General features: G+C 41.0%; 1 protein-coding gene across 1 annotated transcript in view; it reads left to right on the top strand.

Annotated features, from left to right (window-relative positions):
- LOC108513759 (ATP-binding cassette sub-family A member 3-like) overlaps positions 1-14,928 on the top strand; it is a 163,109-nt gene that overhangs the window by 13,875 nt on the left and 134,306 nt on the right. Inside the window, 2 exon segments of the mRNA XM_017849615.1 lie at positions 1,785-1,871; positions 2,742-3,006. Coding sequence (XP_017705104.1) covers positions 1,812-1,871; positions 2,742-3,006 — 325 coding nt within the window. The 5' untranslated portion in view covers positions 1,785-1,811.

Below are 14,928 nucleotides of genomic sequence, written 5' to 3' on the forward strand. Positions count from 1 at the left end.
AAAAAAAAAAAAAAAAAAAAAAAAAAAAGGATTGAGATTATTTGCAGTCCCAGGGAAGGTCAATCTCCTTTAGGTTCCTCCTTACTTACAAAGTCAAGTCCTAATCTAATCCCTTCCATTCCTGGTCCTGAATTCCAGCTCTCTTTCTCGTAGTCCCAAGAATTTAGGTCAGATATTCACGGTCACATAGTTGTGAAATCCCACATGGTAGTGGTGCGATTTCAACCTAGGCAGTCTAACTTCAGATCCTGGGTTGTTAAAAGGAAACTTCCATGTCACCCTTACCATGAGGGATGAATTTTATTTGTTTTGCTTCCCATTGTATATCTACACCTCACATGACATGTAGTAGATATTCAGAAAATATTCATTAAATATAAGAATGAATCTTCTCTTAGACCATTTGGGATACTATAGCAAAATACCACAGACTACGTGGCTTAAAAACAGCAGAAGTTTATTGCTCACAGTTCTGATGGCTGTGAAGTCCAAGATCAAGGTGGCAGCACATTCCATGTCTAGTGAGGACCCCTTTCCTGGTTGGCTTGTCTTTTCTTTGTGTCCTCAGATGGTGGAAGGAATGAGAGATCTCTGTGGGGCCTCTTTTATAAGGGAATTCATCCCATTCTAATCACCTCTCTAAATCCCCACTTCATTTTTATTTTCATTTATTTCTTTAATTTTTTGAGATAGAGTTTCACTCTTGTTGCCCAGGCTGGAGTGCAGTGGCACAATCTCAGCACACTGCAACCTCCACCTCCCTGGTTCAAGTGATTCTCCTGCCTCAGCCTCCCGAGTAGCTGGGATTACAGGCGCCTGCCACCAGGCCTGGCTAATGTTTTGTATTTTTAGTAGAGACAGGGCTTCACCGTGTTGACCAGGCTGGTCTTGAACTCCTGACCTCAGGTGAGCCATCCGCCTTGGCCTCCCAAAGTGTTGGGATTACAGGCATGAGCCACTGTGCCCAGCCCCAAAATCCCCACTTCTAAATACTTTGACCTTGGGTGTTAGGATTTAACATAAGAAGTTAGGGGAACATAAACATTCAGTTCATTGCAAATCTGTTCCCTTAGCAATACTATTAGTGGTAGTTACTTCCAATCTGACAGATTATTGAATAGCATTTTGGGCTTAGAGTTGTGCTGTGATTTTATATACTGTTTTGTTGCTTTGCCATTGGTGGTGACTTACTTGTTTTTTGTTGTTTTTAAATTAGTATTTCCATGGGGATTGGGAAAACTACTGGCAAAATTTATCTGGAAACTTGCATGAACAACTTATTGATCTTTGTTTTGTGGTTGGCATTTTATCCATATTAGAAGCTCCATAGATGTTGACTAAATTAAAAATGTAGGTTGGGAGGCTGAGGCGGGCGGATCACTTGAGGTCAGCAGTTCGAGACCAGCCTGGCCAACATGGTGAAACCCCATCTCTACCAAAAATACAACAGTTAGCTAGGCATGGTGGCAGGTTGTAATCCCAGCTATTCAGGAGGCTGAGGCAGAAGAATCACTTGTGGGAGGAAGAGGTTGCAGTGAGCTGAGATTGCACCACTGCAGTCCAGCCTGGGTGACAGACGGAGATTCTGTCTCAAAAAAATATATAGGGATAAACAATTTCTCAAATACTTTAAATCCTTATATTTCCTATTTTAAATCTTTATTAAATATTTCTTGTCTTTAAAGCTTGATTATAAAATTAAGTAGTTTAAGTAATTTACTTGTCTAAAATTTACACATCATTAGATAATCTTTTATTTTTAAAAATCTTTACTCCCTCCATAGAGTTGAACTTCCTCTCTTTTTAGAAGAATGGATTTCTCAGAGGCCAAAAAATTTATGGTTCTTCTCTGGAAGAATTTTATTTTAAAGGTAAGTTGAACTACCTATAGGGTTATTACAACAGCTCAGAGGCCACAGGGGGAAATTCTGACAGCTTGATCATTGAATTTCAATTTTTATTGTTTTACTTTTTTCAGTACGAAGGCTGGGTTATCTCTGCCAAATATAGAGTTCTCACAGAGAGAGATAATAGCAGGCTGTTATGTAGAAAGCAGAAAAAAGACAGTCCAGGAAACTGCTGCTATTATAGAGTGACGCTGTGTTTTTGGCAACCTATATATTCTTTTATGAAGTATCTTTTATCTTAATATGAAAGAATTATACACAATATAGGACTATTCAGCCATGAAAAAGAATGAGATCCTCTCATTTGCAACAATATAGATGGAACTGGAGGTCATTATGTAAAGTGAAATAAGCCAGGCACAGAAAGACAAACTTTGCATGTTCTCACTTATTGGTAGAAACTAAAAATTAAAACAATTGAACTCATGGAGATGGACAGTAGAAGGATGGTTAACAGAGGCCGGGAAGGGGTAACTTGGGGTAGGTAAGGGGGAAGTGGAGATGCTTAATGGGTACAAAAAAATAGAAAGCATGGATAAGACATAGTATTTGCTAGCACAACAGAATGACTAGAGTCAAAAATAATTTGATCGTACATTTAAAACTATCTAAAAGAGTGTAATTGGATTGTTTGTAACATAAGGGATAAATGCTTGAGGGAATGGATACCCAATTTACCTTGATGTGATTATTATGCATTGTGTGCCTGTATCAAAATATCTCATGTAACCCATAAATACATATACCTGCTATGTACCCACGAAAATTAAAAATTAAAAAAAAATTCAAAAATGAACTTTAGGGCAATTAACACAATCTTTTTTCTTCTTCTAGAGACGGCGATGTATTGCTTTAGTTGTGGAAATGGTCCTCACATTTCTGTTTAGTGCCGCACTTTTGGCAGTACGCTCTGTTATTGTTATAAAGAAGAACGGACCTTTTGATTTCGCTGCTCAGCCTGTCGATGAAGTGCCTTTCTACATCACAGCTTCCTTAGCTTCTGCTTTCCCTTTGGAATTGGCTTATGTGCCTTCCAGAAGTACTGTGGTTCAGGGTATTATCGAAAGGGTGAAAATGGATTTAAACCCCCAAATGAAAGGTTAGAACTTCACGTTTTCTGAAAAAACACACAGAATTACTAAGTTGATTTAGTGAAGACATACTTACAACCTTATTAACTGGTTCTTAACCTCCCAAGTAAAACACCATTGGAATCCTCATACTAAGTGTAAATATTATGGACTTCGTTACACTTGAAAGTTAAATTTCCAGAAAATATTTTGTTTGTAGAGCCCAGAACAAATAGTAATATTTCGAAATGAGATGACCAATTATGATGATGATTCTAAGTTGTTATCCAGTTTTGTGATACTGTTTTTTTCTATCTGGTTGTGCTTCTTGAACCTGGGTAAGTATACCTCCAGGGGTGTGTGATTTTGTGCCACAGATCAGTGGTCAGTTATTTAAAACAATGTTTTGTATTAAAATGTGGTGTGAGTAACATAGGAAGGCTTTAGAAAACACTCAAGCTGTGTAGAATTATTTTAAAAGCCTTCAATCCCTCACTTACCTTCATATTCCCAGATCAGTTTCTTATCTCTTTCTCTCAGAGGTAAATACTGTCAGAAGTTTGGGCTGTCCAGGCACAGTAGCTCACACCTGTAATCGCAGCATTTTGGGAGGCCAAGGCGGGCAGATCACCTGAGGTCAGGAGTTTGAGACCAGCCTGGCCAACATGGTGAAACTCCATCTCTACTAAAAATATAAAAATTAGCCAGGCGTGGTGGTGTGCACCTGTAGTCCCAGCTGCTCGGGAGGCTGAGGCATGAGAATCGCTTGAATCCAGGAGGAGGAGGTTGTGGTGAGGCAAAATTGTGCCACTGCACTCCAGCCTGGGTGACAGAGCGAAACTCTGTCTCAAAAAAAAAAAAAGAAGAAGAAGAAGAAGAAGAAGTTTGTGGGCATCTTCCTAGCATACCTCTCTCTACACATGTGTGTGCATGGGCGCACACACACACACTCATGCAACTTTTCCATCATTTTTTGTCTTTTAAGAGATATGAGAGTCCTTGAGAGTAGATGCCATCTCAAAGCATTCTTTTTTGTTGTTTGCTTTTTTATCAAAGCATTCTTATTTTAAAATAAAGACTGAAACAAAAGAATACGAAGTTCCCAGTAATTTTAAAATTCTACAACAAAAATATCCCAACAAATTTAGAGTCTATCATGGGTTACTCCAACAGTCTGTTTGGGTTACTCAAAATATTTTCTGATTTCTACTCTGATGTCTTCTTTGATGCATGGAATTTTAAAATTTTTAGAAATGTGTTACTGAACTTCCAAACACTGGGGGCTTCTTGTTATCTTTCTGTTGTTGATTTCTGTTTTAATTTCCTTTCATCAGAGAGTATACTCGATTCCAGTTCTTTGACATTTTGAGAATTGTTTATTGACTAGTACATGGTATATTTTGACAAATGTTTTCTGTGCATTTGTAAAAACTGTGTGCTGTAGGTTTTGCTTCTGGTGTTCTGTAAATGCCACCTAGGCAAAGCTGGCTAAGTGTCATGCTTTTCAAGTCATCTGTATTCTTTTTTTTTTTGTCTGCTTATTATATCCGTCATTGAAAGAAGTATTAAATTTCCAATCAGGTATTATTAGGATTAAATAAGTTATATACTGCATATATTAATTTTTTTTTTTTTTTTTTTTTTTTTTTTTTTTTTGAGACGGAGTCTCACTCTGTCACCAGGCTGGAGTGCAGTGGCACAATCTCGGCTCACTGCAACCTCCCACCTCCCAGGTTTGAGCAGTTCCCCTGCCTCAGCCTCCTGAGTAGCTGGTACTACAGGCACCCGCCACCACGCCTGGCTAATTTTTTGTATTTTTAGTAGAGATGGGGTTTCACCATGTTGGCCAGGATGGTCTCCATCTCCTGACCTTGTGATCTCCCGCCTCTGCCTCCCAAAGTGCTGGGATTATAGGTATGAATCACCGCACCCGGCCTCTATATATTCAAATTTATATATTTTTAAGATATTAAAATTTCCAACTGAGATTTAGCTATTTTTCTTTTTGCTTATTTATTTTGAATTAAAGTTCATGTGATCTTTCCATTGAATCATTTTAAAACAATATTTTCAGTTCCAGAATTTCCATTTATCTCTATTTTGAATAGGTTCCAGGTCTCTTGGAAAATGTACCATTTTTAAGTTTATTAACCATATCAACTGTAGTTACTTTAAAATCTCTGCCAGGAAGTTCTGGTATCTGGATCACTTGTTTATCTTTCTTTTTTTCTTTTATGTGATTGAGTTCTATTTTGTAACATGCCTTGTATATTTTTATCAAATCCAAGATGTTGCAGATGAAAACTTTTGAAGGCTTTTGGGGATATTTCTTTATCCAAAGAAGGTTAAATTTTCTTTTGGATCATTATTGTACTGGTAGCTCCCCCTGCCCCCACTGAAGGCTAGTTTTAGCTTCACTAAAGACTGCCCTATTTCTGTTTTCTCTTTACTTCTGGGCATAACCCTGGTACTAGTGTGTGATTGATCCTTACTCCTAGGACATGACCATTCCATGACTCAAATGAAAGTCGGGGGTTCAAGAAGGCTCCTTACCTTGTGGGGCTTGAGCTCCATCCTGTCTCCCCAGCCTGGTGCAGCTACTGAAATCACTGCTCAGCATTTTAGCCCTCCAGCCACTGTCATCTACCTGCCTGTTCTCACTTGGAAGACTAGAAGTTCATACCCAGGCTTTCGCCCCTCTTTCTGGGTACACATGGTTAATTAAGGCAGCTGACAGTCAAAGATGAATACCCAGGCCGGACCCAGTGGTTCACATCTGTAATCCCAGCACTTTGGGAGGCAGAGGAGGGAGTTCACAAGGTCGGGAGATCGAGACCATCCTGGCCAACATGGTGAAACCCCGTCTCTACTAAAAATACCAAAATTATCCAGGTGTGGTGGCAGTTGCCTGTAGTCCCAGCTACTCAGGAGACTGAGGCAGGAGAATCACTTGAACCCAGGAGGCGGAGGTTGCAGTGAGCCAAGATCGCACCACTGCACTCTAGTCTGGGTGACAGAGTGAGACTCCATCTCAAAAAAAAAAAGAGAGAGAGAAAGATGAATACCCGGGAAAATAGTTTAGGTATCTGAGGAGCCCAGGAACAATGAAAGGAAGAAAGAAAATGGAACCTCCTATACCAGGAGAAGCAGAACTCGTGTAACTACTGGAGGGGTAAGGAGAAGAGCTGCTCAGGTGTCTGGAGTTTCAGCTGGGGTTCAGCTGTACCCCATCATCCTATCATCATCGTCATCATCCCAGGCTGCGGCATTTGCTTTCTTATGCATGACCATGATGGAAAGAACAGCTATCCCCAGTCTAGGCTTTCAGGACATGGTTACATGTTTGTGTGTGTTTAATGCTCTCCTTATTGGGGCTAAGCAAGTTGGGTATATGTTGGAATGAAAAAAGTTGAAAGTTAGATTCTTTTAGGGTTGGGTTTTTTGTTTGTTTTGTTTTGGCCAGGTCACTAGGATTGAAGGTGGGAGAGACAAACGAATTGAAGAACTGCAAGAGTTATTGAAGAGATGGGTCCTGGAATCTAAACTAGAAAGGAAACCAAGTTAGGAAAACAATGATTTCAGATGTCAAGTGATGGGAATGTAAAATGGCTCTTGATCAAAGACCTCTGAAGCTACACATCATATGACCAGTGCACCACCAGCTCCACACATCAGTATCTCTCTACAGCAGTTTCTCTAGGACAATGGTCCCCAACCTTTTTGGCACCAAGGACTGGTTGCATAGAAGACAGTTTTTCCACAGACCAGTGGTGGGGGGATGGTTTCAGGATGATGCAAACACATCACATTTATTGTGTACTTTATTTCTCTTATTACATAGTAATATATAATGAAATAATTATACAACTCACCATAATGTAGAATCAGCAGGAGCCCTGAACTTGTTTTCCTGAAACTAGACAGTCCTATCTGGGGGTGATGGGAGACAGTGGCAGATCATCAGGCGTTAGATTCTCATAAGGAGCACGCAGCCTAGATCCCTCATATGCGCAGTTCACAATAGGGTTTGCGCTTTCATGAGAATCAAATGCCTCTGCTGATCTGACAGGAGGCAAAGCTCAGTTGGCAATACAAGTGACAAGGAACATCTGTAAATACAGATGAAGCTTCGTTCGCTCACCAGCTGCTCACCTCCTGCCGTGTGATGTGGTTCCAGTCCATGGCCTGGGGGTTGTGGACCCCTACTCTAGGGGGTCTAGGACAAACCAAAATAGACAGTATATTTCCTCACTTGGAAAATGAAAATAATCATAGTGTCTTATTTATAGGGTAGTTGTGTATATGTGAAGTATTTAGACCAGTTCTCTGCACATAGTAAGTGCTCAGTAAAGACTAGATTTATTGGGCAGGCACAGTGGCTCATGCCTGTAATCCCAGCAATTTGGGAGGCCGAGGCGGGTGGATCATGAGGTCAGGAGATTGAGAACAGCCTGTTCAGCATGGTGAGACCGCATTTCTACTAACAACACAAAAATTAGCTGGACGTGGTGGTGGGCACCTGTAGTCCAGCTACTCAGGAGGCTGGGGCAGGAGAATCGCTTGAACCTGGGAGGTGGAAGTTGCAGTGAGCCAAGATCATGCCACTGTGATCCAGACTGGGTGGCAGAGTGAGACTCTGTCTAAAAAAAAAAGACTGGATTTATTATGATTATAGGAAACACAGCTTTCTGCTCTGCCAGCCTCTATGCTGAGTATCACCATAAGGCCAGCCTACCAGTGACTATTTGGAAAAGCTGTAGCATCTAGCAATACTTCCAATGTGTCTTCTATTTCACAAATAATGATACAAAATATGAAACAAAATGAACAGTAGAGGAAACATTTTGAACAGGAAACCATGTCTATCTCTGTAAACCTGTCCATTTGAAATTTGGATTACTGCTTCTTGGATTCATTCAAGGCAATAGAAATAACCAAACTTTCTGCCTTTAACTACCTGGTCCAAGGAAATCAGCCCTGTGTTTCCTCTCTAATCTTAATCTTACCACCTGGATCTTGTGGTTTTAAGCCTGCCTAGTCATAAAGGACAACTGCAAATATTTCAGCTTTATTGGAACTCAAGAGCATTCTGGGTTTATTCTTTGTGATTCTTCCCTTTTATTTCACTTCCACCTAACTTTTAACCTTTTCACCTTTTCTTTTTTTTCCCCTGAGATGGAGGAGTGGAGTGTCACCCAGGCTAGACTTCAGTGACACAATCTCGGCTCACTTGGCAACCTCCACTCCCCGAGTTCAAGCAATTCTCCTGCCTCAGCCTCCTGAGTGTCTGGGACTACAGGCACCTGCTACCACATCTGGCTAATTTTTTTGTATTTTTGTTAGAGACGGGTTTTCACCATGTTGGTCAGGTTGGTCTTGAACTCCTGACCTCAAATGATCCACCCGCCTCTGCCTCCCAAAGTGCTGGGAGTACAGGTATGAGCTATTGCATCTGGCCACTTTTAACTTTTGATGTTATATTCCATTTCCAGCATCTAGCTCTTAAATTTTGATGTTACGTTCTATTTCCAGCTATGTCCCTTTTTCTTTCTTTCTTTTGTTCTTTTTTTTTGAGATGGAGTTTCACTCTTGTTGCCCAGGCTGGAGTGCAATGGTGTAATCTCAGCTCACCCCAACTTCCACCTCCCGGTTTCAAGTAATTCTTCTGCCTCAGCCTCTTGAGTAGCTGGAATTACAGGCATGTGCCACCACATGCAGCTAATTTTCTATTTTTAGTAGAGATGGGGTTTATCCATGTTGGTCAGGCTGGTCTCAAACTCCTGATCTCAGGTGATCCGCCCGCCTTGGCCTCCCAAACTGTTGGGATTACAGGTGTGAGCCACCGCACCCAGCCTACTTTATTTTTTCTTAAGAGTGGACTTAGTTTTACCAGCTTTGATGATTTGAATTCTCTGAGGCCCTTGTCTCCTCCTGCTCCTGACCAACCGTGTAGGTGCCCCCCTGATTCCAGGCCCCAAGAAGCTACTTTCAGCTTTGAAATGTATGTGCCAGCTTTGCCTACCCCCCGAGAAAGGGAGATTATTAGATCAGGTGCTTTGCACCTGGTATTTTGCAGTTTTACCAAAAGTGATGATTATGACCCCTTAGCATGATTTCATAGCCACCAACAGTGTTCTCAGGTTTGGATGGCAGTCCAAATATACTTTAAATATTAAGTATTTGGCAGTCCAAATATACCGCCAGATTAAACTATCTTGAGAAAGTAGAATTGACTGTCATTATTTGTGGATTCTGAATTTGTGAATTCAGTGACTCACTAAAATTTATGTGTAACTCAAAATCAGTAACCATTCACGTTTCACTTTTGAGGTCATTTGCAGACATGCAGAGAGTGGAAAAAAATTTGAGTCCTCCAAGGGTGGTTCCCAGCCTTGGCCAGGTCAAACAAGATGACACCCTGTCCACCTTGTTTCAACTCTCATACTACTAACAAGTATTCTTGACTTGATATAGTTGGTGCCTTTTTTTTTTTTTTTGCATCTTTATTCTTTATGTTGGTGATTTTGTTGTTTAATGTCACCCCCAGGCATAGTGCTGAAGTACTGTCTCATGTTCCTAAGTGCAAAAAGGCTATGATTATATCTTTTTTAAATTTTTTAAAACTTTTATTTATTTATTTATTTCTTTATTGAGACAGGCTCTTACTCTGTTGCCCATGCTGGAGTGCAATGGCATGATCTCGGCTCACTGCAACCTCCACCTCCCCCAGCTCAAGCCATTCTCTTGTCTCAGCCTCCTGAGTAGTTGAAACTACAGGCGCACATCACCGCGCCTGGCTACAGTTTTATATTTTTAGTAGAGATGGGGTTTCACCAAGTTGGCCAGGCTGGTCTAGAACTCCTGATCTCAAGTGATCTGCCCACCTTGGCCTCCCAAAGTCCTGGGATTACAGGCGTGATCCACCGTGCCTGGCCCTGATTATGTCTTTTGGAGAAAGTACCTGTGTTAGAGAAGCTTAATTCAGGCATGAGTTATACTGCTGCTGGCCATAAGGTCAGTGTTAGTGAATCAACAGTATGTATTAAATAAGGTGTCTTTAAACAGAAGCACCCCAAAAAACGGCTTATGTATTGATCAGTTGATGAAAATGTGACCACAGGCTTGCAGGAACCTAATTTTGTATTTTCCCTAGGAATAATCATTCAGTATTCCCTAACTCAAGTGTCTGTGATGACTTTATAGAATATAACCGTGAATAATGAAAATGGATGGTGTCCAGGATGGGAACATAACATGTACAGCATCAGCACTTTCATATGAAAGTCTCCCAACAGCACAGGTGCAGCTGTACGATCCCCCAGTACACAGGGCACATGCAGTTCAAGAGCTGAGGTCGATACGGTGTAGACCCTGTAATTATAGGGAAGCCGCCACTTTTGTTTGCCAGAATTTGTGCAAAGTCCTAGTTACTTTCTTCTCAAGCCAAGTTCAGTCTGTAGATGAGATGTATTGCAGCAAACAATGTTGATAATGGGTTCCAGGCACTGCTAACATTCTATATTTTTAGCTCAGCACATACCTAGGCACAGTGCTGCCAGAGAGTAAACTCATAGCTATCTTAGTGGGTACATCTGGGTCCGGGAAAATAGGATTTATGTTTGCTATTAACCCTTTCCTCACAATAATAAATCTGCAATCTTTTTTTTTTTTTTTTTTTAATATGGAGTTTTGTACTTGTTGCCCAGGCTAGAGTGCAGTGGTGCGATCTTGGCTCACTGCAACCTCCGCCTCCCGGGTTCAAGGATTCTCCTGCCTCAGCCTCCCAGGTAGCTAGGATTATAAGCCACCACACCCAGCTAATTTTTTGTATTTTTAGTAGAGACAGAGTTTCACCATGTTGACCAGGCTGGTCTCGAACTCCTGGCTTCAATTGATCCGCCTGCCTCTCCCTCCCAAAGTGCTGGGATTACAGGTATGAGGCACCACACCTGGCCAAAATCTGCAGTTTTATATCAAAATGTATCATCAGTGACAGTCCCTAAGGGCAATCACATTTTTTTCTGACACCATAATTGTATTACAATATATCACAACTATTAGCATTGTGGACCAGAAAAGCAGTACATTTACTGTTTTTCAAAACTAATTGGGTTATCCTTGATACCTCCCATCCCCAGCCTGTTTGAGATGCAGTAAAGGGCTCAGGTTGGTGCCAAAATCTTGGACACACCCTCAGTCATGAGTTACTATGATTAGCGGCAAGCGCAGATCAAGCCTTGTCCTGGTCTGTGCCCTGGGGTTCTTTGAAGCTGATGAGTGATTTAGAAGAACATTGGCAGCCAAGTATAAGCTGGTCATATGGAGTCACACATGAGGCTGAGAGATGACTGATTCATCTCATGATGAAAGCTGTTACTCTCACCAACATTTCGTCGATTTTGGGGAATGATTATGTTGCTGACTAGAGATCAACATGGAAATCTGGGTATAAAAAGCAGTCAGGGAGGCCGGATCCTTTCCTCTAGTGGCTGCCTCAAATCCAGCAGGCCCTTGAATAACGTCATTTTGTCCAACGTCATTTTGTTATAACTTTGATGGGAAAAAAGAAATTGATTCCCAGCCCGGACTGTTGTCTGTGTGGAGCTTGCATGTTCTCTCCATATCTGTGTGGGTTTTCTCTGGGCATTCCAGTTTCCTCCTGCATCGAAGTATCTGTTTTACTTTTGAGGTCATTTGCAGACATGCAGAGAGTGGCAAAAAATCTGAGTCCTCCAAGGGTGGTTCCCAGCCTTGGCCTGGGATGTGCACTTTAGGGCAATTGGCATGTCGACATTGTCCCAGTCTAAGTGAATGTGGGGTGTGCGTGACTGTGCCTGGTGATGGCATTCATCCAGTCTAGGGTTGGCTCTTACTTTGTGTCCTAAGCTGCAGGGACAGGCTCTGGCCCCCTGCGACCCTGAACTGGAATAACTAGCTAAATGATTATTTTACTTGTGTTTGTTAATCTGTCTTAAATGTATATATGGCTCACATTATTTATTCCAATGTTTAATATTAGAAGTGTTTTGGTATTTATTTAGATGTTTGGTGATGTTTTTTCTGATCATAAATATACCATAGGCACTCCAGCCTAGGAGTACAGAACAAAATCCCATCCCCCCGAAAAAAGAAAACAGTAATATGCAATAAAAACTTAACTCTTTTTTTTTTCCCAGAGACAAAGTCTTGCTCTGCTACCCAGGCTGGGGTGCAGTGGTATAATCACAGCTCACTGTAATCTCAAACTCCTGGGCTCGAGCGTTCCTCCCACCTCAACTTCCCAAGTAAATGGGATGATAGATGTGGGCCACTACTCCTGGGCTAATTTTTTTTTTTTTTTTTTTTTAGAAATAGAGTGTCACTATGTTGGTCAGGCTGGCCTCAAACTCCTGGCCTCAAGCAATCCTCCTGCCTCAACCTCCCAAGTGCTCGAGCCACGATGCTGGCCCTTAACTCTTGTTTGTATCAATTAGATTATGGCAAAGTTAGTTTCGTTATACATCATTTCACTTAAAGTTAGTTTCCAGGAGCCTATTGATGATGATAAGTGAGGGCTTACAGTACATGTCTTGGAGATAAATATTGTGAATGCACCATCACCCCTCAGGCTAAATAAATATTGACCCAGGAACACCAGAATCTGACCTCATTCTTCCCTCTTCCCTTTGGATAAACCTGTTTCTTTGTTTATGAGAACTATAGGAATGCCTCATTTTTATGCAAATATAAAGCGAGTGCCCAACCACCACATTTACCTAAATGCAGATGTTTTGGAGGCTCAAAACTCAAGGGTCTCCACCCAGGATCCATACATACAGAAAAGACACTTGTCCAGGATGGGGGCTAAATCTTTGGAGTTGAGTGTTACATTTTTATTTTGCTTTGTTTTCATCGTTTTTTTGTGCAAAAAATGAGTGGAGCAAAGTAGCTGGGGAACTGACTGTATGCTCGTCTTTTTGAGATTCAGAACTAGCGATACGTTGGAGTCCAGGTGACAAGTGTGGCAGGGAGTGGAAGCCCTGTTGAGAAATGGGGACTTGAGAAGCATGGAATACTACCTTTGGTGAGGATGTTGATGTTCTCTCAAGCTATTCCGTCTACGTTGGCAATAATGAGGCTCCCGATGGAAGCTTTTGAGAATCAGATAGTTGGGGATTTGCTGCAGGAAGAGTTGTGACAATCAAGCCATTTAAATCTTAGTGATAAAACCACATGATATTTCATTTTCCCCTGCAGGTTTTTGAAGCCTTTGACATCCTGCTTACATCAAACATGTTACTCCTAAGAAAATCTTTAGTGTATTCAATTCCACATACAGATATTTTAAATGACTACTTTGGCTTAGAAGAGTACAAATGACACCCCGGTCTTTTAAAATTTCAATTAGATTAAGTTTAATCTAGGCTAAATTCATTGATTGATCACCTCAAATATTGAAACGTAATTGCCTCAAATATTGAAACAATAAAGTTGTATCATTCCTTAATTTCTTAGTGTTTTCTATAGTAGAGATTCTCTTAATGTGGATTTTGAGTAAATTTTGTGGATTTTTTCTTTTCTTTTCTTTTGAGAGGGTGTTTTGCTCTTGTTGCCCAGGCTGGAGTACAGTGGCACGATCTCGGCTCACTGCAACCTCCACCTCCCAGGTTCAAGCGATTCTGCTGTCTCAGCCTCCTGAGTAGCTAGGATTACAGGAGCCCACCACTATGCCTGGCCAATTTTTGGTATTTTTAGTAGAGAAGGGATTTTGCCATGTTGGCAAGGCTGGTCTTGAACTCCTGGCCTCAGGTGATCCGCTTGCCTCAGCCTGCCAAAGTGCTGGGATTACAGGCGTGAGCCACCTTGCCCAGGCAGATCTGTTTTTTAATTTCCCTTTAAGATGGAACTTCCCTTTTTTTTTTCTTTTTTTTAAATTATACTTTAAGCTCTAGCATACATGTGAACAATGTGCAGGTTTGATACATAGGTAAACATGTGCCATGTTGGTTTGCTGCACCCATCAATTCGTCATTTACATTAGATATTTCTCCTAATGCTATCACTCCCCACTCCCCCAACCCCACGACAGGCGCTGGTGTGTGATGTTCCCCGCCCTGTGTCTAAGTTATCTGATTGTTCAGTTCCCACCTATGAGTGAGAACAGGTGGTGTTTGGTTTTCTGTTCTTGTGATAGTTTGCTCAGAATGATGGTTTCCAGCTTCATCCATGTCCCTGCAAACGACATGAACTCATCCTTTTGTATGGCTGCATAGTATTCGATGGTGTTTATGTCCCACACTTTCTTTATCCAGTCTATCATTGATGGACATTTGAGTTGGTTCCAAGTCTTTGCTATTGTGAAGAGAGCCGCAATCAACATACATGTGCACGTGTCTTTAGTTTAATTAGATCCCATTTGTCTATTTTGGCTTTTTTTTGCCATTTCTTTTGGTATTTTAAACATGAAGTCCTTGCCCATGCCTATGTCCTGAATGGTATTGCTTAGGTTTTCTTCTAGGGTTTTTATGGTTTTAGGTCTAACATTTAAGTCTCTAATCCATCTTGAATTAATTTTTGTATAAGGTATAAGGAAGGGATTCTACATATGGCTAGCCAGTTTTCCCAGCACCATTTATTAAATAGGGAATCCTTTCCCCATTTCTTGTTTTTATCAGGTTTGTCAAAGATCAGATGGTTGTAGATGTGTGGTATTATTTCTGAGGGTTCTGTTCTGTTCCATTGGTCTATATCCCTGTTTTGGTACTAGTACCATGCTGTTTTGGTTACTGTAGCCTTGTAGTATAGTTTGAAGTCAGGTAGCGTGATGCCTCCAGTTTTGTTCTTTTGGCTTAGGATTGTCTTGGCAATGCAGGCTTTTTTTTCAGTTCCATATGAACTTTAAAGTAGTTTTATCCAATTCTGTGAGGAAAGTCATTGGTAGCTTAATGGGGATGGCATTGAGTCTATAAATT

Source organism: Rhinopithecus bieti, unplaced genomic scaffold (assembly GCF_001698545.2).
Source record: "Rhinopithecus bieti isolate Rb0 unplaced genomic scaffold, ASM169854v2 scaffold_1918, whole genome shotgun sequence".
Classification (NCBI taxonomy): Eukaryota; Metazoa; Chordata; class Mammalia; order Primates; family Cercopithecidae; genus Rhinopithecus; species Rhinopithecus bieti.